Below are 24486 nucleotides of genomic sequence, written 5' to 3'. Positions count from 1 at the left end.
TAATCAGGGTGCACGACCAGGCACCTCTCCAGGGTGCAGAAGCCCTGGGGCCCAGAGAGGAGAAGCTCACTTTCCTGCCAGGGGCAGAATGTGACCACAGAGTCCTGGAGTCTGGCACGAGGGAGGAGGCACCACTGCACGTGCCAAAGAGATGCTGCCAGGTACAGGACACTGTGGCCTGTGTCTCTGTGCCCCAAATATGATGGTGCAGAGGAAATCACTAATTCATCAGAAAAAAAAAAAATCCCCGAGACTAATCCAAGAGGGAGGAGAAAACTTAAACAGATTTCAGGAAACAGGAGATAAAATCGCCCCCGTGAGTGCGTTTGTTCTACTAGGTGTCTGCCTGTTATGTGAGGCGCTCTTTGCAGTGGACACATGGAGACAGTGTGCGGTGAGATCCCTGCAGCAAAGCCCAGCGCCTGTGTGTGGCGCGTACCCGTCTGTGGGGCAGAGGGGTGAGGGGCAGGAGGTGGGGCCTCTCACAGTGTAGCTGAAGGGTAGCACTGGCCCCTCCCACCATGGTCAGGCAGGCCTCCCAGTGGCCAGGGCCCTGGTGAGGACCCAGCACTCACATCCATGGAGCAGCCGAGCAGGGAGCCGCGCTTCAGGGCCTTCCCCAGGATGGCGTAGAAGTCCTGCGGGGCCTCTCTCGTCAGGAAGGTCTCCGCCACGCCCCCGGTGAAGTCTTCCATGGCCTCCACGGTGCTGCCCCCCTTCAGTGCCTCGTAGCTCCCGTTCAGCCTGCGAGGGCGGCAGGGGCGAGCAGCAGTGAGGGCGTGCGGGCGGGAGCAGGTTTGCTGCTGTGGAGGAGGCTCGACCCTGACCTGAGGGCAGCAGGGGCCAGGGCACAGGGCTGGCCACGCTCACCGCAGGGTCTCAGTGGCTTTGGCCGGTGTCTCCTTCCTAACCTGTAGGCGCCTTTACACTCTCTGCTTGAAGGTCAGACGGCCTCCAGGGGAGAGAGGCACAGAAACCTGCGCCAAGTCCCGCCCCGCCTTCCCGTGGCCTCCACGCAGGCGAGGGCAACCTGTGAGCACCAGGCTTCCTGCCCCTGAGCCTCCGTCTGTTTCCTGCTCAGACCCCCTCCCGTCTCCTTAGGCTCCTCTGGGCCGTGACTCGGTGGGGCCCAGAAGTGCGCCTCTCAGGCCGTGCCTCGCTCTGAGTCTCCAGTCCACTCTGCGGAGCAGTGCCTGGCCCCCGAGTGCCCAGGTGGGAGGGCTCGGTGCTTGGTTGGAGAGGTCAACCACCACTGTCTGCCTGGCAGCCCCATGAGGCACAAGTGGACAGGTGACTTACTTGGCCAAATTATGAAACTACGTCAGGCGCACCTGACAGGCGACCATCGAAGTCTTGTGGGAACATCAGACACAGGAGCTTACCGAGCGCACCTGTTTACGGGGGAGCCCCCCGAGACTGGACCCAGGGCACTGACCTGGATACGCTCACGAGCCATCCCCAGGAAGATGGCACAGCGACGAGTCTCCAGTTCTGCCCCATTTTTAAAAAGTAGAGGAGACGTGGACCCTGGGTCCCTGCACCCAGGGGGGAAGCAGCCTGGACACTGAGCCATGGCGTGTCTGGTGGGAGGTCGGCACAGCTCCAGGTGGCCTCCCTGCTCTCCCAGGTCTGCGCCCACCAGCTCTCGAAGGTTAGATCCACCACTCAGGGAGACCCAGGCACAGGTGTGGCCACGGGCCGCAGGTACGTCCACGCCTGGGTGGGAAGGCTGCTCCGGTGGCTCCTTGTCCACCTCCACATCTCCTGGCCCCACAGGGGGCCCCTCCTGCCGCCCCCGCAGCAGGCACTCACTTGGCGTAGGCCTTCTCCAGCAAGGCGCTCCAGAACTCGTTGTGGTCAGCGGAGTGCAGGAAGACCAAACGGCCCCGGAAGGTGGGCAGGCGGTCGTCGATCACCACGTCCAGCCACTCGCTGTGCTGCCAGAACTGGGGCCCAGGGCAGAGCCGGGGGCCACGGAGGAGAGTTAGGGGAGCCACCAGCAAATGCGTGTCCAGCACCCTCCTCTGAGCAAGCTGCACATTCATCTGAAAAAACCCACTGGGCTCTGGGACGGGGCCACCTGCCTCCACGAAGCCACATGCTGAGCCTGGCACCCACACCAGCACCAAGACTGTCACCCACAGACGTGGGGCTGGGGACGGGGACCGGAGTCGCTCTTGGACTTGGTTCTGAACTCTGCAGTCTGCTTTGGCAGGAGAGCACAGTGCTCCGCTCCCGCCCGGCCCAGCCTCTGCTCTCTGCCCGGCTTTGGGTCTGCCTCCCACGTCCCTGCTCCTTCCTTCCCCGCTGGCCCATTGGTGGGGCCCGAGACGGATGTGGGGTGCGGGTGTGGATGGGGCCCGAGGGTGCGGGTGTGCAGGTGTGCGCGGGGTGGTTGCTTCAGCGTTTGTGAGCGTGCATGGACTGGAGTGGCTGCGGGCAACAGGGGAGGTGGGAGCAAGTCCAGGCCACGCTGTGGGCCTCTGTGCTTTCTTGTGTCCTCAGGGACCTGCTCCCTCTGGTCCCCTCTGGCATACTGGGCTGTGGCCCTCAGCCCAGCAGGAGAGCGTGAGGGAGGGGGCAAGGGAGACAGGGGCAGTGGTCACGTGCTCAGGGCTTTGACGAGGCAATCTGGGCCGCTCCCGAGGCAGCTGCTCCCCCCAGCTGGACTTGGACTTGGCCAGCACGGTGTCTGGCTGAGGTCACTTGGGTCGGAAGGAACAGTCCTGCCACCTGCCCAAGCTGGACTCATGCCTGGTCCCTCATCCCTATGGGCTCTCCAGTCATTTGTGGCTTTGGGTGCTGCTAATGTCCAGGCCGGCTCCTCAGGCCTCCCGTGCTGGGGGACTGGGGAGGAGTGCTGGGGGTGGCCATCCACAGGGAGGGCTCCGAGGGCCTGTGGGTGAGAGAGGCTGGCTCTGCTGCCCTCCTGGTGCCCACACCTACTCTGCCACTGTGCAGACAGTGCAGACTGTGCAGAGGGACAGAGGAAGAGTAGAGGAGGGGACCCAAAAGGGTGGAGCCTCCTCAGGGGTGATCCCAGGCTCCCGGCAGGGCCTGAACAGAGGCAGCACCATGGAGCCCAGGTGCAGAGCGGGACTGGGGGCCTAGCGCCGTGGAGCCCAGGTGCAGAGCAGGACTCAGCGTCTAGCCTGCTTCATTGCTCATTGTTTTGTGATGTTGGATCGGCCTTTTCCCCTCCCTGGACTCTGTGTCCCCAGGGGCAAAATGGGAACTTGGTTAGGTCATTCCAAGTCTCTTTCCGGTGGTGGCCCTAGTAGTTCAGGGGATAGGGGAGGACACCGTTCCCTCGGGAGCAGATCAGTAGCTGGTGCTCTGGTGGAGAGGCAGCCGTGGGGCTTGCTGGGTTTAGTAGCCCACTGCCACCCTGCCGGGCTCAGGGTCCGTCTGGACCAGATACTGGCACTAGGAAGCCAGCATAGCGGTGTCCACAGAAGACAGGGAGGGGAAACAGCCAGTGTGACGGGTCCATGGAAAAATGGGGTGGAGCTCCCCCAGGCCCAGAGCGACTGTGCCCCAGGCGTGGGGAGCCTGCCACGGTGGCGGGCCCACTGGTTCACACTGCACCCACTCTGCTTGTAAACCCTGCTGGGCTTCCGTCACCAGACCTGAGTGTGCATCGGAGCGCAGGCCTCAGTGGCAGAGGGACGGGGCTGCCAGAGCGGTGATCTGAGCGTCAGGAGCCCTGCCGGCTGGCTGGGTGGGCAAGGGAACACCTGCTCTGTGCCTGGCACTGGGAGGTCCCCGGGTGGGGATGTCTCACCATGGAAACCTGCAGCTGCACCCAGGAGGCCAAGGCTGGCCTTCACTGGGAAGGCTGCCTGAGCTGAACTCCCGCCCCGGGAAGGATGTGCTTGGGCAGGATGCTGGACAAGGACCCCAGGCAGAGGAGGGTGGAGAGGGCAGGGAGCAGGCTCAGCTGTGGGCCACAGGCGCTCCAGCATGCACCTCTGTGACAATCTGATTCTATATTTAAATTCACTCAAGGTCTCCAAGTTTACATTTTCCAACCTTCCATTTATGGGAAATAATCCAGCTCCGCAGAGGTACATCTGTTTCTGGCCATTTATGCTCAAAGCTCAAGAAATTCCCAAACGCCACCTGTGGGACCCCTAACCTGTGGGCCTAGGTCAGCTAGCCCCCAGTTTCACTGCGTGCTTTCCCCGAGGGCCCCCAGACCACACCTCCAAGGCTGCTCCAAAACCTGGCCGTCATTCCTGAGTCACTTACCGGTGGCCAGAGCTTTCCTTCCCGGCCACAGCAGTGCCGTGGAGCAGGTGGCACTGTGCTGGGCTGTGGAGAGGGGCACCCCCTGACCCGAGCTCCTCTTACCTGGAAGTGGAATATTCCAGCATAGCCAGGGCCGAAGCTCTGGTCCTGGGGAACCACTCTGGCCAGCGCTTTCTCATTGAGCGTGAGGGAGGCGATGGCAGCCAGCAGCCAGCAGTCCCCTGCAGAGGAGGGTTGAGTCACACCCTGCATCCCCAATCCTTGGTAGCTGCCAGAGGGGATGTGGGTAGTCCCACCAGGCCAGGCCACACCTCTGTGCTTCTAAACGTCACAGAGGCCAGCGAGTGCCTCTGGCCCCTCTGCCCTTGCCTGCCCTCTGCCCCCGGGCACCTCCCAGGCTCTGCTAGGAGACTGCTCACTGGGCTTCCAGACATGAGGCTCCAGCATGCACCGGATCCACGAGGCCCAGTCCTACCTTACCCAAGCCCAGCTGCATGGCACACAGAGTCCACGTGGGCAGCGTAAGCAGGCATCCTGAGCCACAGCCACGCTGGCCCAACTGTGCTTGGTGGGGAGAGGGGCTCAGAGATGGCCCAGCACTGCCTGGGGCCCCTTCTGGGGCTGCTGCTGCTCCCGCCCTGCTCCTGGGGGCTGCCTTTGCTCCTGGTTACCTTGCAGTTTCGGGTTGACTGACTGACTCACTGAGCACTGTGGCCACCACCTGGAGGACACTGAGAGGCGACATCTGAGAGTGTCCAAGAGCAGAGGACAGCTGCTCCTGCCTCACCGGTGATGGCCTGCCTGAGGGGTCCCCGGCTGGGGTGTGGACGGATGGGTTTCTTGTGCACCAGCCGGTTTTTGAGCCTCCACCAGCTCTTGGAGAGGCTGTAGGAAGTGGTGCTGCTGGAGGCCAATGGGGCCTCTTGTTCAGCAACTCCAGCAAGTGCCCCCAGAATGGCAGACTCCGTCCCATGCCAGGGTGCAGAGATGAGGACTGATGTGGTCACTGGCTCAGCTAGAAGGTGGCCAGGGCCAGCCAGGGTCTAACAGCACCCTCCCTGCTGTGGCCCCCTCCCCGCAAGGCACAGCTCTATCCAGTTGAGAAGTGCGTCTTCCTGGCCCCAGAGTGCGAAGCCTTCCGCCTAGTGAGCCAGTGCTCCAGGCTCTGCAGGAGGGACGTGGGGCTGGTATCACAGGACACTGCTCTCCCACCGGGGCCTGGGCACATGGGTGGCCACCCCGGACTGGCGGCCAGTTTGAGGCCCACTGGCTGGAGGCCCTGATGGGAGAGTCTGTCCTTGCCGTGTGGCTCCAGCCCTGGGCTTTCTTTGCATTTGTCATCCTTCTTAAGGAACATTTGCCATGTGCAGTATTTAGATATATTAAAAGTGTTACAAAGTAATATATAGACTCATCCACCACTAATGTCAAATACAAGGTTACAAATTCCAGTGTACGTTCACACCAAGGTGAAAAGCCAAGACTTTAAAAATAAGGGGGCTGGTACAATGAATAGCCTCACAGGACCCGGGGGAGCGAGGGGAGGTGGAGGAGGAGCCGGAGTGGTAGGCAGACACTGGCCGGGGACTCAGACGGGGGACTCTGACCTCAGGAAACAGAGGCCAGCTGGAAGCAGGTTTTCCATAAATCCAAGTTTTATCTAGAACAGTCATTCTGTCCACCACCTATCACCTGTCAATCATCTTCCTAGCTAGCTAACTGACACCAGCCCAGGCTGGTGGCTCTGGGGTCCCCTCTGCAGCACCACTCAGGTACTTATGGAGGTTCCAGTATGACCTGCTCTGCCCATCAGACCACGTGACAGCCTGGGCTGTGAGTGAGTTGGGGTCTGCACAGCTTGCCGTGTCTGCTGACTTCTGCTGATCCTACTGCTATTTTCTCTTCCTAGACGGGAAGTGGGTAAACCAGCCTAATTTTGCACCAGATTCTGAACAATAGGCCCTTAGTTGCTGGGAGACTCTCGGGTCAGTTGCAGGGAGGAGACAGATTGTGGGCCTTGAGGGGCAGCAAGGCACAATGGCAGGAGCCAGGTCTCTGTAGTCCGACTGCCCGCCTGTCACCTACGTGACTGGGAACCAGTGGCTTGTTCTCTAGCCCTGGTTTTCATCTGTCATGGAGAGAGAGGTGTGTTCCTAGGGCAGTGCCTGGTAGACAGGTCAGGTGCAGGAGCTGCTGGTCATGGGCAGCGTAGGCGGTCACTGTTCTCTGGGTGGGACCTAGGGCAGGCAGGTGTGCCCAGAGGAGTGACCCTGAGGGCTTGGACCCAGGGGCCTGCACACGGGTGGGTGTCCTGGGGACCCTGTGCTGCTCCTGCCCTGGAGGCCCCTGAGAACGTGTGTCCCACTTACCCAGCTCCCCCTGACAGATGTCAGTCCTGGTGGCCCCGCCGAGGATGAATTCGGGCTTCTCCACGATTTCCTGGAGAGTGAGAGTGTTGTCGGGGGGGGACCCACTGCTACGGGCAGTGAGGGGTGCAGGTGCAGCAGCGGCGGGCCCCACAGGGGGCCATGGCTGCCGAGGCTGCTGCCTGGGCTTCTCTCCAGTGCATCCAGGCCCCCAGGAAAGTGGCCTCTTGGCACGGTCCCCTCTGCCAGAGACTCCTGCAGGGAGGACCCCTTGTGGAGGCCCAAGTACTGCCCGCTGTGAGCCTTGCCACCTTCGCGGACCTCGGACTCCAGGCCTTTCCCGGAGTCAACGGGGTGGCGCTACAGGCGGGCGTCCAGGACCAAGCTCAGCCCTGCCAGCGGCTCTGCAGACCAGCATTTAGGTTGGATTCACATCTGTGCCGTGAAGACAGGGATGTGCAGCCCTGGCATAAAATCTCACCCGCGTGCACTATGGTGTTATTGCATATTACACATGATTAGTATTTATATAATCGTTGATTATGTCTGTGGTGATAAGAGAAACCTAAAACATGAAACAAAAACAGAAATGGAAAGCATTTATGTAAAATTCATGCGGTTGAGAAATGATTTTAAATGTCATGCTAATTGAAAGAAGCTGGTCTCCAAAGTCAAAGGTCGAGTGCTTTCTGGGATATGTAGAAGCTGAAACCAAAGAAGGGAGTAAGAAGATCAGTGGAGGAGGCGTGAGGGAGGAGGTGGGATGGAGGGGAGGGTAGAGTCAGGCCACCCTTCCTGTGCGTCAGGTGGACACTCTGCAGTGGCTCTACCACGGACAGACACCAACTAGAAGACCAGCTGTGAGTGGATAGCCACCAGGTCCTGGAGAGAGGGAGGGGACGGGAAGTGCTGTGCTGAGTGGGAGCAGACCTGGTCCCTGCCTGTGTGGTCATGTCACGCAGGATCCTAATGTTACGTATCACTAAAAAGAACAACAAAAAAGACCCCCCCACCCCCCACCCCGACGCTGACTAACCCGGAGGTCCTGAGCCCCAGGGCAGGCCCAGGGCTCCCGCCAGCAGAGGTAAGGAGCACCCGCAGGCCTTTCTGGGGTAAGCAAGCGACCAAGCCGCAGAGCTGTTTTCACCTCCACAGAGCTGGGGCCTTGACCCTGGGGGAGCCTTTCCCGGGCGAGGGGAGGTCACTCTGCTCAGCTGTCTGCCCTCGGGCTGGCCTGCCTCCACATTCTGTCTTTCATTGGGTGCCTGACATTGGACTGCACCCTGGACAAGAGTCCCTGCCCTGACTGAGGCAGACCAGGACCCAGGGGCAAATGCTGGGGTGGAGCAGGATGGGCGGGGGGCTCTGAGGAGTTGACCCAAGCAAAATGGCGGCAGGTGCCATGGGAAGGTGGGGATGGCCGTGAGCGTATCCTGAGACCCCATGGAGGCCACTCCCCCTTAACTACAGCAGGGGTGCTGGTACCGTCCACCTTCCAGACTGCAGGACCGAGGAGGACCAGCCTAGAGGCCAACGTGCCAGGGGCTCCCGGGCCATCCAGCAGGAGTTCCTGCCATGGCTGCTCAGAGTCCTCGCCTGGAGCCCGCCGCCCTGAGTCCACCGCCTCCAGCCAGCCAGGACCCTGCTTCTCCTCTGCCCTCGGGTGCCAGGGAAGCAGAGGGTGTGGGGACTCCTCTAACCCGGGGCAATCGCCCGGCCGATCTGAGGTAAGGGCTGGTGACGCTGTGTCCCCAGGCAGGCCAGCCCTCCGGAGTGGGGACCCAGAGCTGCCCAGAGAGGGCTCTGTGGGCATATTAGTTGCCAAAATACCCACATGAGCTTAGCAAGAGATTTCTGAAGAAGACAGTGCTGTTAGATGCCCCAGAAACTCAGGCCTGGCAGAGCCACACCAGCCTGGACGCCAGCCCCGTCTCCGTGAGGCCCTGCACGTCCCCGCATTCCCACCCTCGGCTCCAGGCAGCCTTGGAGTCTTTTCATCAAACGTCCGGCTTCTCCAGTGTGGCGGGACTGGCTGCAAAGGCAGGGGTGGCCCCCAGGGTCTGCGTCCTGGCTCGCCCGGGCCCCTGTGGAGGCTCGCTGCGTCCCGGCTCTGCTCCCCTCCTGGCTCACTCCCTCCCCCATGTTGAGGCTGGCACGCGCCCGGGCCCCCACCTCCCCAGGCCCCCCTCTGAGGGCGCGTCTGCCTGCCCATCACCCTGGCCAGCTGCTCCTCCCTCCCCAAAGCACAGCTGTGTTTGACAAGAAGGCTGCTGGGGAGAGCCTGGTGTTTGCCTTGAGAGTCATTTGCACCCTGACCAGTGCTGGGCAGAACGGCAGGCCCAGCCCCGCCTTCTGGGGATCCGGGCAACTCCCTGTTTCCCATGGCCCTGCCCCAAACCAGGGCCCCCAGTGCTGCTGGCAGAGTGGCCTGGCTGCTGACCTCACAGCAGTCTGTAAGGCAGATCGCAAAGCCCCCGACAGAGCGGGTGTTTGTGGGCACAGGGAATGCACCGCGGGCACAGTCTCATTGCACACTTAGGGAAGGCAGGCAGGCACCCCGGAAAAACGGAGCCACAAGCAGGCAGCCAGCCGCTGCCTGAACAAGTACAGGGATGGTTGTTCAGCCCCAGGGGAGAGGGCACTGGGCTTTGTCCCTGGGGCTGTGGGGCAGGGGACCGTGCAGGGGTTGTGTGTACTGGGGCCCTGGCCATGGATCAAGGCCTCCCCAGATCTGGGGACGAAACCGTGAGGACATCAGGGCTGAGTCTGAGACTCCGAGTCCCCGGGGATCCGGAGCCCCTGCTGTGGGGTGGGAACGGGTTATTGCTGGCTCCAGAAGTAACCCAGCCCTGCCTGCTTGGTGCTGGGCGGAGGCCTCTGGCCAAGGAGGAAGGTGTGGATTGGTAATAGTGGCACAGCACTGAGCCTGCCATCCCTGCCACACTAACTGGCATCCTCACCCTGACCCCAGAGGTGGGGCAGTCCAGGTCCCCCTTCATGCAAGAGGAAGCTGAGGTTCTACAGGAGCTGCTCAGGCCTCCCGGGAGACAGCCCTGTGTCTGCGTGACACCTGGGAGAAGAGGAAGCTGCCCGTGGCTGCAGAGGCCACCCCAGGCTCCAGTCCCCCTGGGCTGGGGTATCATCTTCTCTGGGGACCCTGACTCCAAGAATTCCCACCCCTGCTTAAAAATGCACCCACAGCCTGCAGTCCAGGGACCCAGAGCCCTCTGTCCATGTGCCCATCAACGGCGGAAGAAAGCCCAGGAAGGCCACAGACTATGGCATGGCCCTCGGGCGGCTCTTCCCTTCCTGTCCCCCTTCCTGCATGGCCACTCGTGGTCTGATCCTACCCAGACACGCCTGCACACGTGCACACAAACGGCCCAATGCACGCACGGGGCACGTCAACCCCACGCTGCCCAAACAGGGGATGACAACACAGATCCCCACTGTTTAGAGCAGCCATTCTGCTTCCTCGAGGCGTGGACGTTCATGTTGGGAGATGGGGAGGGATGTGTGGCGGGTCCTTCACTGCTCCTGTCTGGGGGCGCTCCAGGGCCACCCCGCCACGGCAGACACAGCTGGGAGTAGATAGGACAGCAGCTGCCACTAACTGAGAAGGTCCCGTGTGCCGCCAGAACCTGCCTGAGCCAGTGTCGCCCCATTTTGCAGGTGCACAGACTGAGGCTCAGGGACACTGGGCTGCATGGGACTGGCATTCAGGGCCCATGGCCAGGTCCCGCACCCTCGCGCTATCCCTGCTCACACACAGGAGCGGCTCCCAGGTAAGGACCCACCCAGGGCAGCCCCAGCCAGTGGCGCCAGGTCGGAGGCAGAGCCCTGACAAACCCGCATGGCAAATATTGACAGGCGCCCGGTGCCCGCTGCTGCCTCCTGAGACCTGTCGCCTCCAGACTTTCTGGGGGTGGTGCCCACCAACTCCTCTGGGAATGGCGCACAGCTCTGGAGTCTCATTTGCTGAGAACTTGCTGTGAAGACACCTGGCCACGCTGTGTCTGCACCTCAGTGTGCACCACATCAGCAACACCCCCAGCAACGTCTGAACGGCCCGGCCGGCCGCTCCTCATCACCCTGGATTCTGGTGGGACCGGCTGCAGAGATGTGTTCTTTTGGATGAAGTTTCAATCCCACCCCTGCTACACACAGACCCTCAGTCTGGGTCCCAAGCCCCCGTGGGGGTGGAGGGAGGCGAGGGGTGCGTCCAGACACCCAGGGGGCCCAGGCAGAGGGACCTGGGCCCACGCGCCACAAAGCCTGGAGGTGGGCGTGCACAGTGCTCCGCCCTGCCTTCCCGAATCTTCCTCCCTGGAGCTTGACGCCCACCGGAGCCAGGAGACCCCACGCTCCTCCCCAACTCACCCCTGGCCGTTTCCACACAAAGGGGACCGGGGGCCTCTCGCTGTAGAACAGGGAGGTGTTGTCCGCGGGGAAGTCCATGTCCTCGAACAGCCTGCCCGCCTGCAGGCACCCCTGCCTCAGCTGCTCGAAGCTCTGGCCCGAGGAGTGAGTGGTCCGGGCATCCTTGGGGACCGGATGTGCCTGTGGCCCCGCGGCCCCGTGGAGGTAAGGCATGGCTGCTCCTTGGCAGGCTGGTGGGTGGCGGAGGGAAGAAGGGCAGAGGCTGGCTCCACTGCTGTCTGCTGTGCTGACCAGCCGGGAGCAGCCGAGGCCAGCTGAGTGGCCCACCCACCTGCTGGCGGGGACCCCCCCACCGCAGTGGGACACACCCTGATGGCAGGACACGCCCTGATGGCAGGACACGCCCTGATGGCAAATACAGGCCAGCCCTGGGCCGGCTCAGAGCACCAGCAGGGGCAGCGCCCGCGTTTCAGGCACTGGGAGTCCAGGGAGGGAGGACTTCCCCACGGAAGAGAGCAAGCAGCAGCTGGTCCAGGAAGCGGCCACTGGCGGCCAGCTCTCGGTCCGTCCCAGTGCTGTGGCAGCGGTCAGAAGCCTTTATCTGTGTGAGCAGCAGAGGGACCCAGGGAAGGGTTCCTACAAACTGTGACCTGAGGCAGGTGCGCTTGGAGGACATCGCTGCCTCTCTCCCGTCACCACACCCAGAGCCCCTGGTCAGATAAGGCCCCAGACAGGACCTTGTGTTGTGGGAAGTGGAGGCCCAGCACGTGGGAAGCTGAAGGAGAAAGCCCACGGGGGGCGTCCCCGAACTCCCAGCACGGCTGCCATCTCTGAGATTCCCACGGAGTCGCAGTGGTTGGGGGCAGCCAAGACTGGTGAGCACTTTAGCTGACCAGTAGTGGTCATTGGGTCCAACACATTTCCTGTTCAGGGATCCTGCAAGTTTTTTTCAAAAACCAGGGCAGACAAGGGGTTGGAGACATTGGGGCTTCCTCTGCTGTGGTCCGAGTGACCGTGTCCCCCGACTGCTGACATCTCGCGGTCTTGGGTGGTGGGCAGGTCATGAGCGGGGACTCATGAATGCAGCTGGTGTCCTCACGGCAGCCCCAGAGGGCCCCTCGTCCCTGCCCCCACATAAGGCTGCCGTGACCAGGCCCGTCTGTGAGTTAGGGAGCCACTGAAGCTGGGGGCCTTGGCCTCCCAGCCTCCAGAGCCGTGAGCAATGACTCTCTTGTCTGCGAGCCTCCGGTCGGTGGGGTTTTGTCACAGCGACGGGACGGCTGGCACAAGCTCCCGTTCAGCGGGGACTGTCGCCACTGCTCGTGGTCTGCGCCTGCCTCTGCAGGTGAACCAGGACAGTCACGCTGCTCCAGGGCTTGGGGGCCGTGGACAGAGTGCTCGCCTCCTCTCCCTCCCTGTCCTCCCAGACCCCCTCTCAGGACCCTGGAGCCTCCTCACACCTCCGGCGTGGCTCTTTCCCATCTCCGTCTCCTGGGCTCAGTGAAGGGCTCTGGACTGCTGGGCGGGGGCCGGGTCTGTCCACCTGTCCTAACGACTCTGAAGAAGGCAGAGCTGCCGGTGCCCAGGCGACACAGCCCCGCCCATGGCTCCTTCCATGGATTCAGAGGCAACCAGGGAGACAGGGAGACGCGGCAAGGGCCCTGCTTCTGGTGGCAGGTCAGCAGGGAAATGAAGCATCCCTTTCAGGCACCTGGCACCGGGGCGGGGCTGAAGTGCTCTCCGGCACTGTCGGGCCCTGTTCCTGTCCTCCGGCCTGGTCCACACGGGGGAAGGCCCCACCTCAGCTACCAGGTGATCAGAGCCGCTTCGCCCTTCGGGAGCGAGGCCTGGAGTGGGAGGACCGAGCGTGCGGGTACCAGCTGCCGCGTCTGCAGGAGGAAGGTGTCCTGGCCATCGCCACGGGGCCATCCTGCCCACTCCTGGGGAGCCGCGACTGGCCACGGCAGCCGGCCGCCCTGTGCCGCTCTTCCCTCCAGAGCTCGCCGCGCAGGCAACTCGGCACCTAACCCCATCCCGGGTCAGGCTGCAGTGCAGTGACACTGGTTGCCGAGGGGACTGTGAGCTGCCACCTACTGTGCGCCCAGACGCCCGTGGCTGGCAGAGTTGCCCACAAGGGCTCCTTGCGCTTCTGGCTCCCAGGTTACCGGTGGGCCTGATGCCAGTGAGGCCCTCGCTCCCGCTCCTGTGCTGCCCCGGGGCACTCGCACACGCCCCGTCACAGACCGGCCACCGCAGGGCTCCAGCTCCCAGCAAGGGCCCGTCCTGAGAGGCTCAGCACGCTCAGCCTCGTCTCCACAGCCTTCGCTCCGCAGGCGACTCCGCATCTTTGGCCTCAGCTGTCTTGAAACCAAGCCTTTGTCCTGAAGCAGCAGAGGCGTGGCCTGGGTGGGTGGCGAGCGTGGCTGTGGGTGTGCAGAGCCTGCCATGCCTGCGTGGACCCGAGGTGTGGCCACCCAGGGCTCCGTGAGCCAGCATGCCCACCCGCCGTGCGTGGAGGCCAGCCTGGGTCAGCGTGCCCACCCGCCGTGCGCAGAGGCCAGCCTGGGCCAGTGTAGATGCCCACCCTGCACAGTGCTGCAGCAGGAACCCCAAGCACCCAAGGCGCTGAAGCCAGAACTGGGACAGGCAGTTAGTGTGGAAGTAGGGGACTGAGGAAATGGAGGCATGAAAGCCACCTGCTCCTGGAAGTTGGAGGCTGCCCCTGGGAGAATGGAATGTCAAGGCCCTCCGGAGCCCATTGATGGCCAAATTTACCTGCCCTTATCGAGGTCCGCAGACAAGGAGCTGCCGATTAATGCCCCCTGGCCCTTGCCTGGCTGAATCACTTGGGCCCTCGCCCTGCCCATCTCACCTGCAAAATGGGGCCTAGTCACATAGGTAGGAAGGAGAGATAAGGGGGAAGAGAAGAGAACAAAAGAGACCTCAACCTATAAAAGATGTAGGGTGCGCTCACTTCTTGGGACTCTAGAGCATCAGCCATGGCCCCTTCTCCCCCTGCCCCCGAGGAGGCTGTATTATTACCTTTAAATAAAACCTGCTCAGTGTGCTTGTCTCGGCTGTTTCTCTGATGTCACACTTCAACACCCGAGGAAGCAGCACTGGTCACCGGTAAATGGCAGTATCAGTGCCACAGCCTTGGCCTCCGGCTTCCTGACCAACAGCAAGGAAACTGGCGGAGCAGACGTGAAAGGAAATCATGGCTTAGGAGCTGGCCTCCGCATCAGCGCTTTCCAGACTCCCATCTATGTTTGAGCCAGGGGCAGCTCGTGGTTCCAGACCCGACCAGCGTGAGTTTGGACCAGCAGCAGTGAGCCGGCGGCTGTGTGGGCCCTAGACTCGCATGTGGGGGAGCCTCAGGGCCTGTCGTGCCTCTGCAGGGCTTCTGCTCTTGCCTTCTGTCTCTTCAGAGCCCTAAGAGGGGGACCTGGGGAGAAGGCAGTGGTGGGCTCCTGGGTGTGCAGCGACGTGCAGGTGCGGCCTCCAGGCTGCAGGGAACCTCCAGGTAGTGGAGCAGTCTGCCTGCGACCCTCAGCCCCAGGGGCAGGCATCCCTGCTGCGCTCAGTCGCTGTGCCTGATGGGCTTCCTGGCTGCAAGGTCTACAGCTCGCAGATTCCACCCAACAAGAGAGCTGGGAATGCTCTGCTTTCAGTCCAACCCCAGTGCGCCCACAGACCTGGCAGCCGCCAGGTACCCGAAGCTCCCCACGAGGGTCTCACTAGGACTCAGGCTTCAGCACCCGGGGAAGCAGCCCAGGCTGCCCCGACCAGGGGAAGCTGCTTGCGCAGATGAGAAGGCGGGTGACGGCTGGCACAGACTGCTTCACTGAGCTGAGCAGAAGAGCCCTGGGCTCAGCTGGCTGGTGACTCCTGCATCCTGGAGAAGAGAGCTTGCTCCCCAATGGTCACACTGCGGGACAAGTGTGCCCTGCCGCTGAGTGGAGCTGTGGGTAAGCAGGGGCTGGCCACCCCCTTTGAGTTTGAGACTGTGTTCACGGCCCCTGGTGTGTGGAGAACACAGGAGAGGCTGGGCGTGTGGCGCTCCAGAGTCTGAGGCAGGAGGATCACAAGTTCAAGGTCAGCCTCAGCAACCGTTTCAAAATAAAAAACTTGGTGAGACCCTGTCTCAAAATAGAAAATAAAAAGGGCGATCCCCAGCACCAAAAAAAAAAAAAAAATCCCTGAAAGGAAAAGGACTGTGTGATCATTTCCATAGTTAGTTTTTTTTTGTAGGGGGGGTCAAGGATTGAACTTGGGCACTTGATCACTGATCCACATCCTCAGCCATATCTTCTATTTTATTTAGAGACAAGGTCTCTAAATAAAGGTCTCAAGGCTGAGTTACTTAGTGCCTCACTCTTGCTAAGGCTTTGAACTAGAGATCCTCCTGCCTCAGCCTCCTGAACTGCTGAATTATAGGTATGTGCCATCCACTGGGCTCCACAGTCACTTTTAATGAAAATGTAACATTACTAAACATGACTTGGAAATCAGATAGTTTGGGAATTTGAGAAGTTCCTTTGTGAACTAGCCAGTGTGGCTGGGCCGACAGGCCAGGTAGATTCACTCTAAGGAGGTAGGAGGAGGGAAAACAGCAGCACCCGACATGCAGCCAGGAGTAGGACCCCATCCTGCAGTGCCACCATCCCTCAGTGAGCCCCATCCCTCAGTGAGCTCATCCTCCAGTGAGCGCCATCCCTCAGTGAGCTCATCCTCCAGTGAGCGCCATCCCTCAGTGAGCTCATCCTCCAGTGAGCGCCATCTCTCAGTGAGCCCCATCCCGCAGTGTTCCCTTCCTCCAGTGAGCCCATCCCTCAGTGAGCCCCATCCCTCAGTGAGCCCCATCCCTCAGTGAGCCCATCCCTCAGTGAGCCCATCCCTCAGTGAGCCCATCCCTCAGTGAGCCCCATCCCTCAGTGACCCCATCCTCCAGTGAGCCCCATCCTCCAGTGTTTCCTTCCTCCAGTGAGCCCCATCCCTCAGTGAGCCCCATTCCTCAGTGAGCTCATCCTCCAGTGAGCGCTTCCTCCAGTGTTCCCTTCCTCCAGTGAGCCCATCCTCCAGTGAGCCCCATCCTGCAGTGAGTCCCATCCCTCAGTGAGCCCATCCCTCAGTGAGCCCCATCCCTCAGTGAGCCCCATCCCTCAGTGAACCACATCCTGCAGTGAGTCCCATCCCTCAGTGAGTCCCATCCCTCAGTGAGCCCATCCCTCAGTGAGCCCCATCCCTCAGTGAGCCCCATCCCTCAGTGAACCACATCCTGCAGTGAGTCCCATCCCTCAGTGATCCCCATCCCTCAGTGAGTCCCATCCCTCAGTGAGCCCATCCCTCAGTGAGCCCCATCCCTCAGTGAGCCCCATCCCTCAGTGAACCACATCCTGCAGTGAGTCCCATCCCTCAGTGATCCCCATCCCTCAGTGAGTCCCATCCCTCAGTGAGCCCATCCCTCAGTGAGCCCCATCCCTCAGTGAGCCCCATCCCTCAGTGAGCCCCATCCTCCAGTGAGCCCATCCCTCAGTGAACCACATCCTGCAGTGAGCCCATCCTCCAGTGAGCCCATCCCTCAGTGAGCCCATCTCTCAGTGAGTCCCATCCCTCAGTGAGCCCATCCCTCAGTGAGCCCATCCTCCAGTGAGCCCATCCCTCAGTGAGCTCATCCCTCAGTGAGCCCATCCCTCAGTGAGCCCATCCTCCAGTGAGCCCATCCCTCAGTGAGCCCATCCCTCAGTGAGCCCATCCCTCAGTGAGCCCCATCCCTCAGTGAACCACATCCTGCAGTGAGTCCCATCCCTCAGTGAGCCCCATCCTCCAGTGAGCCCATCCTCCAGTGAGCCCATCCCTCAGTGAGCCCATCCCTCAGTGAGCCCATCTCTCAGTGAGCCCATCCCTCAGTGAGCCCATCCTCCAGTGAGCCCATCCCTCAGTGAGCCCATCCTGCAGTGAGCCCATCCCTCAGTGAACCCATCCTCCAGTGAGCCCATCTCTCAGTGAGCCCCATCCCTCAGTGAGCCCATCCCTCAGTGAGCCCATCCCTCAGTGAACTCCATCTTGCAGTGAGCCCATCCCTCAGTGAGCCCATCCCTCAGTGAGCCCATCCCTCAGTGAGCCCCATCTCTCATTGGCCCCATCCTCCAGTGAGCCCCATCCCTCAGTGAACTCCATCCTGCAGTGAGCCCATCCCTCAGTGAGCCCCATCCCTCAGTGAGCCCATCCTCCAGTGAGCCCATCCCTCAGTGAGCCCATCTCTCAGTGAGCCCATCCCTCAGTGAGCCCATCTCTCAGTGAGTCCCATCCCTCAGTGAGTCCCATCCCTCAGTGAGTCCCATCCCTCAGTGAGCCCATCTCTCAGTGAGCCCCATCTCTCAGTGAGCCCATCCCTCAGTGAGCCCATCTCTCAGTGAGCCCCATCCCTCAGTGAGTCCCATCCCTCAGTGAGCCCATCCCTCAGTGAGCCCCATCTCTCAGTGAGCCCATCCCTCAGTGAGCCCATCTCTCAGTGAGCCCATCCCTCAGTGAGCCCATCCCTCAGTGAGCCCATCCTCCAGTGAGCCCATCCCTCAGTGAGCCCATCCCTCAGTGAGCCCATCCCTCAGTGAGCCCATCTCTCAGTGAGTCCCATCCCTCAGTGAGCCCATCTCTCAGTGAGCCCCATCTCTCAGTGAGCCCATCCCTCAGTGAGCCCATCTCTCAGTGAGCCCATCCCTCAGTGAGCCCATCCCTCAGTGAGTCCCATCCCTCAGTGAGCCCATCCCTCAGTGAGCCCATCTCTCAGTGAGTCCCATCCCTCAGTGAGCCCATCCCTCAGTGAGCCCATCCTCCAGTGAGTCCATCCCTCAGTGAGCCCATCCCTCAGTGAGCCCATCCTCCAGTGAGCCCATCCCTCAGTGAGCCCATCCCTCAGTGAGCCCATCCTCCAGTGAGCCCATCCCTCAGTGAGCCCATCCCTCAGTGAGCCCATCCTCCAGTGAGCCCATCCCTCAGTGAGCCCATCTCTCAGTGAGCCCATCCCTCAGTGAGCCCATCCCTCAGTGAGCCCATCCTCCAGTGAGCCCATCCCTCAGTGAGCCCATCCCTCAGTGAGCCCATCCCTCAGTGAGCCCATCCTCCAGTGAGCCCATCCCTCAGTGAGCCCATCTCTCAGTGAGCCCATCCCTCAGTGAGCCCATCCCTCAGTGAACCCATCCTCCAGTGAGCCCATCCCTCAGTGAGCCCATCCCTCAGTGAGCTCATCCTCCAGTGAGCCCCATCCCTCAGTGAGCCCATCCCTCAGTGAGCCCATCCCTCAGTGAGCCCATCTCTCAGTGAGTCCCATCCCTCAGTGAGCCCATCCCTCAGTGAGCCCATCCTCCAGTGAGCCCCATCCCTCAGTGAGCCCATCCCTCAGTGAGCCCATCCCTCAGTGAGCCCATCCCTCAGTGAGTCCCATCCCTCAGTGAGCCCATCCCTCAGTGAGTCCCATCCCTCAGTGAGCCCATCCCTCAGTGAGCCCATCCCTCAGTGAGTCCCATCCCTCAGTGAGCCCATCCTCCAGTGAGCCCATCCCTCAGTGAGCCCATCCCTCAGTGAGCCCATCCTCCAGTGAGCCCATCCCTCAGTGAGCCCATCCCTCAGTGAGCCCATCCTCCAGTGAGCCCATCCCTCAGTGAGCCCATCCCTCAGTGAGCCCATCCCTCAGTGAGCCCATCCTCCAGTGAGCCCATCCCTCAGTGAGCCCATCCCTCAGTGAGCCCATCCTCCAGTGAGCCCCATCCCTCAGTGAGCCCATCCTCCAGTGAGCCCATCCCTCAGTGAGCCCATCCCTCAGTGAGCCCATCCCTCAGTGAGCCCATCCCCCAGTGAGCCCATCCCTCAGTGAGCCCATCCCTCAGTGAGCCCATCCCTCAGTGAGCCCATCCCTCAGTGAGTCCCATCCCTCAGTGAGTCCATCCTCCAGTGAGCCCATCCCTCAGTGAGCCCCATCCTGCAGTGAGCCACATCCTGCTATTACCCATCCCGCTCTGAGCCACACCAGAAAGAAAGGTCACCAGCCAGCAAGACAGCTGGTCACGCTGTCCCAGGGTTCCATGGAGGCCCAGGAGAGCCAGCCCGGTCCTCCACCGCCTCTCCTGCAGGGGCCTGTGTTTCCCGAACCTGTGCTCCCTGGCTTTGAAGCCAGCTCTTACTCCTGTCAGCCCCGGGCACCCAGGCGTGGGAGCCAACGGGCATGGCGTACGCTTGGAAAAATCCATCTGTGTCGGACACGTGGGCCTCTTTCTTCCCATAGCTCTAAGTGGAAGGTGTGACAAGTGTCGCCTTTCCATCGGATTCCCAGGCGGAGGGACCCTGGAGATGTGTGGGTAAGGGACAAGAATGTCCCTGGAGCTGGGTATCGGTAGGAGTTCCCCTCAGATAGCAAGGAGAGCGGTGTGCACACACATCGACGTGCTGTCTCACACACACACATGCCACCACACACGTGCAGTCACACACACAGCCACACACACGTGCCAGCACACGTTCAGTCACACACATGCAGTCACACACAATCACACGCAGTCACACACAGTCACACATGCAGTCACACACACAGTCACAAGATGCAGTCACACAGTCACAGTCACACACATGCAGTCACACATACAGTCACACATGCAGTCAGTCACACACACAGTCACATGATGCAGTCACACAGTCACACACACAGTCACATGATGCAGTCACACAGTTACACATGCAGTCACACATGCAGTCACACATGCAGTCACACATAGAGTCACACATGCAGTCACACATGCAGTCACATACAGTCACATGATGCAGTCACACAGTCACAGACATAGTCACACATGCAGTCACACAGTCACACACACAGTCACACATGCAGTCACACATACAGTCACACATGCAGTCACACAGTCACACATACAGTCACACATGCAGTCACACAGTCACACACACAGTCACACATGCAGGCACACAGTCACACATACAGTCACACATGCAGTCACACAGTCACACACACAGTCACACATGCAGTCACACATACAGTCACACATGCAGTCACACACACAGTCACACATGCAGTCACACAGTCACACAGTCACACACACAGTCACATGATGCAGTCACACAGTCACACACATGGAGTCACACATGCAGTCACACAGTCACACAGTCACACATGCAGTCATACATGCAGTCACACATGCAGGCACATATACAGTCACACACACAGTCACACATGCAGTCACACAGTCACACACAGTCACATGATGCAGTCACACATGCAGTCACACATACAGTCACACATACAGTCACACATGCAGTCACACAGTCACACACAGTCACATGATGCAGTCACACAGTCACACATGCAGTCACACACACACACAGTCACACACACTATGTGGCGCTCGCCAGAGTCCGTGTGCCAGGGACCCCGGGAGGACGGGCTGCCCGCCGTGCCAGCAGGCCTGCTCCTCAGGAGGGAGCTGGCCTGGAGGAGGCTGGGCGGCCGGGGACCCTTGCCGTGAAGGGCGCGCTCACAGGGTCGGGCAGGGCCACCAGGCCACCTGGAGCCGGCACCCTCAGGCGCTCCTGTGCCCACCCACAGAGACGGCGGGGCGAGGGGGTTCCAGGAGATGCCCCAGGCCCCATGGACACTCCTGGGCCCTCTAGCTTTGAAAGGGCTTCATGCACTCCTCACAGGGGACGCGGCACCGACGGCCTGTTCTCAGAGGTGGACGCTGTGAGGGAGGCAGAGGAGGGAGCCGGTTCCTCCGCCGCCCGCAGGGACCATCCAGCCTCCGGGCTTCTAAGGAGCGTCTGTCCCGATGGCGCCCCCTAGGGGTTGGCACCGCTGCCGGGCTGGGGGCGGTCCTGGGGAGGGTTGGGGAGGGTCGGGAGGCCGAGGGCGGGTGGAGGGGAGCTGGGCCTGTCAGGGCAGAGGGTCGGTAGAGGGTCCGCCGCCCTCACCTTCCTGACGCAGCCGGCCCAGCTGTCAACTGCCAGGCGCCTGACTGGCGGCCGATCCGCGGGAGGGACCCCACCAGGCAGAGAAAAGCAGCCCGCGCTCAGGGGGGCTCACACCTAGTGTCCAGGCCGGTCCCCACTCGCCCACCGGCCTGCCCTCCGCCCGCCCTCCACACCTTTCCCCCACACCTGTCGGCTGCGGCTCTTTTAACTGGTCCTCAGTTCTAGGGCGTCAACTCCTTTGCCAGGTCGAGGAAACATGGCGGCTGCTTCTTTACAGAACTTTGCATCATGCAAACCGACCGTTAGACACACTCTCACTGCCCCAGAACCTGCGCTCTGCTTTCCGCCTCCGTGAATTCGGCTTCCAGGGCAGACGTGTGCTTCTGCGGCTGGCTTGTTTCACGGGGCGTGTGCTCCTTGGGACTTCGTCACATCGCACGGTCCGAATTCCACGGCCGGCAGCAGGGATCACGCTGCATTGTCAGGACGGGCCCGCGCCCTGTCTCCGAGGTACAGCGATCACGGAAAACAGCCTGGCCTTGGCGCTTCCTCCGAGGACTAGAAACGGCCTGGGCGACCTGGGGGTCAAGCTCTGGCCTGGCGGGCTTGAGGCCCTGGGTCGCTCGCCACCTTCACAGACAAAGCTAAACTGAGAGCAGGACTGGGATATGATCCAGCAGAGTCCCGGTGCCGGGTGGGTCTAGGGGAGTTGAAGTCAGTGGGTAGAAGAGACCCGGCTCTGCTCTGACTGCTCAGCGCCATTCGTCACACCCGGCTACAAAGTCGCCCCAGGAGTCTGTTAGGACAAATGAAAAGGCACGCACGGTGTAGGTTCGCCGTGGAATACTGTTCAGCCATGAAAAAGAGGGGAATTCTGTCATTTGGGGTGATAGAGATGAGCGTGGAGAATGTGGTGTTGAGGAAGTAGGTCCAACACAGGAAGCCACAGTGTCTTTATGTCGGCTGCCTCAGTCTTCCTGACTACCCTTAGGCCAGGGAGTTCCTGCCAGGGATTGCAGGGAATACAGAAGTGTGTCAGGAAGGCCCCCGACTTAAAGAAAGGATAGGACGCACGCTCAGAACCGAGCTGCAGCAGAGCCGAGCTGCAGCAGTGCACGCTGCCCTGTCTGGGCTCCCGACGTCCCCCGTCCCACGGCCCCGTCACCGAGAATGAAAAGGAGCCCACAGAGGTACGAGGCGTGGACAGTGACCTGCCCATCAGGTCTCTGGGGGAGACTGGCCTTGAACGCCGTGGCAATCACCCTGAGGTTGCACCTTCCTGGCGGGCGGCGGGGTCCTGTACGGCCGTCTTCCCCTGCAGCCCTGCGATGGTGTCCAGGAGCTGACTGCAGGCGTGGTAGAGGGGAGAGCCTGCCATTCCCCTCGGGCACGGCCTCTTGGGGCTGGAAGTCTGCTGAGCCTGAGGCTGCCTGCCCCCCGCCGGGTTTCCACTCTCCTGGGGCCTGCAGAGGCTGCTGGTCTTGCTGGACCAGCGTGCGGGTGGCTCGGAGCGCCACACCGATGGCACGAAGCTCTGCGTGCTTTGCTGTCTCCGTTTTCCAACCTCTGCAGCTGCTGACGTGTGCTAGTAAATAAACGTTTGCCAGCATCTGATTGATATTTCAGGTTACAGTTGCGGAAGAGCGCGTAAGGGCCTTGGGTATCTGCCTCCTGGGAGGACTTCCCGGATTCACACTTGGAGGCCTGGTACTGAGGGTCCCTTGGTCAGGGCCACCCCAATGCCGGAAGGCATAGGAACTCTTCCTGGCAGAGGTGGCCAGTGCCTGGAGCAGGGACCAAGGAGCAGTGTTTCTGTCCCTATAATCTTTGGCAAGGACTTTTGTGGGTGTCAAGGTGATCCTGGGGCACAGCCTGGTGACCTCAGGGCTCTCGATGCCCAGGGGGGTTCCAACCTCATGCTGTGTCCTGCGATGGGTGGTGCAGGCAGCAGGTGACAGCCTTCATCCAGGAGGCCACCGTTGTGAGACGAGGGGAGCCACCCCTCCATGAGCCGTGCTGTGGGCCGCGCAGGCCTGCACCCCAGGAAGAGCGAGAGGCCAGGCTGGCTCGCCGGAGCGCGGGGTCGTCAGTCTGGGTGTCGGACGTGAGGCCCAGCTGGACTGTGGAGCGGTCCGGGGAGGGCAGAGGGAGAGGCTTGGTCTCCCGGCAGGCCCCCCACTGCCGACCGGGTGGAGAGAGACGGGGCAGGGGCCAGTCCGGGGAGCTCTCCCTCCGCCTCCTCTGCTTTACACGTCGAAGCGCGAGCCCAGGGAGGCCGCCCCCACCGGACCAGAGGTGGTCCTCCAGGCCAAGTCCTCCGACCACTCGGCCTGGCCACTTGCCTCTAAGCCCTCCATAAAGCAGGGGGTCCTCCTTCCTACCCCTCATGGAGGTCAAGCCAGGAGGCGCCTGGCCTCAGGCCGCGGTCCGAGCCGCCTCAGCCTTCGAGTGCCCCACCGCGAGGGCCCCAGCCGCCCCAGCTCCGCCCTCCGTGTCCGCGGGAAGAAAACACTGATATTTATCTTTCCGAACCTCTTTGCCATGTTTTGTTGAAGAACTGAGCGTTAAATCAACATCATCACTGGAGTTCGGCTTGCGCAAGAGGCGGCGGCTGGCCGCAAGGACAGCGCCCGTCATCACGCCCGGGGCTCTGGAGGGAGAAGGGTCGCAGCATTTTTCCATTCGATGTCCCTGCTCCTCTGAACTTACCGGGTGGCGGGCACAGTGTCCGCTGTACCCCCAGCCATGGACGAGGCTGACGCGGGACTGGACACCTGCCACAGCGGTCCAAGTGCAGGTAAGTCCACCAGGAGGACGGTGAGGAAGCAGCACCTCCGGCCCTGTGCTCACGGCCCTACCGCACCCAGGTGCCTCCAGTGCCGTCCTGAGCCAGGGAGCACCACAAAGCCACCAAGGACACCGAGAACTGGGCACTTGACCACTAGCGTCGCGTTCAGATCCACATGACTGCAGATGGAATTTTGATGAAAAGGTGTTTTCAGGAATAAAATCCACGAAGCCAATTTAATTCCTTAATTCTTACATAGGACAGCTATGTCATCGTCATTTTTCCAAGTTAGTTAATGAGACACTTTCCACTTGTATTTCTCAAAAGTGAGGCTCCGGGGGCTGGGGATGTAGCTCGCTGGCGGAGGCTTGCTGTGCCTGCCCTGGGTCAGTCCCAGCACCACAGAGGAAAGGCAGTGCCCCTTAGGACAAGCGCCTATAATGACGAGCTGACTGGCCATTGTCCCCACCTGCCCCATACCCATCTTCCTGCCTAGGGCTTGTGCCACTGAGTCTCTCTAGTGACTGCTTCCAAAGCTTCCTGTTGGTGTTTCTCCTCCTCCTGCCGGGCGACCAACGCCCCAGGCTCACCGTGCTCCATCTCGACTGTGCCGACACACTCCTGCGAGGCGTGTCCAGCGGGTGGCAGTTCCTGATGCGCAGTTGTGGCCCCCACCCGGACGTCGCCTGGCCTGCTTCCACCTTATGTGTTCCTTACAGACGGAATGGA

General features: G+C 61.4%; 1 protein-coding gene across 3 annotated transcripts in view; it reads right to left on the bottom strand.

Annotated features, from left to right (window-relative positions):
* The window catches only part of Capn9 (calpain 9), a 30591-nt gene extending 19381 nt beyond the window's left edge, over positions 1 to 11210 (bottom strand). For 2 of the 3 annotated variants that reach the window (XM_047520621.1, XM_047520622.1), the window contains exons 1-5: positions 10998 to 11210; positions 6621 to 6690; positions 4354 to 4472; positions 1813 to 1946; positions 576 to 744 (exon numbers count right to left, since the gene is read on the bottom strand). In XM_047520621.1, the coding sequence (XP_047376577.1) occupies positions 576 to 744; positions 1813 to 1946; positions 4354 to 4472; positions 6621 to 6690; positions 10998 to 11210 (705 nt within the window). The remainder of the gene's footprint in view (positions 1 to 575; positions 745 to 1812; positions 1947 to 4353; positions 4473 to 6620; positions 6691 to 10997) is intronic. The other variant, XM_047520623.1, reaches the window with a different exon arrangement.
* Positions 11211 to 24486: the final 13276 nt, after the last annotated feature.

This window comes from Sciurus carolinensis, chromosome 12, assembly GCF_902686445.1.
Source record: "Sciurus carolinensis chromosome 12, mSciCar1.2, whole genome shotgun sequence".
In the NCBI taxonomy this organism is placed as follows: domain Eukaryota; kingdom Metazoa; phylum Chordata; class Mammalia; order Rodentia; family Sciuridae; genus Sciurus; species Sciurus carolinensis.
This window is presented reverse-complemented; position numbering and strand designations above follow the sequence as displayed.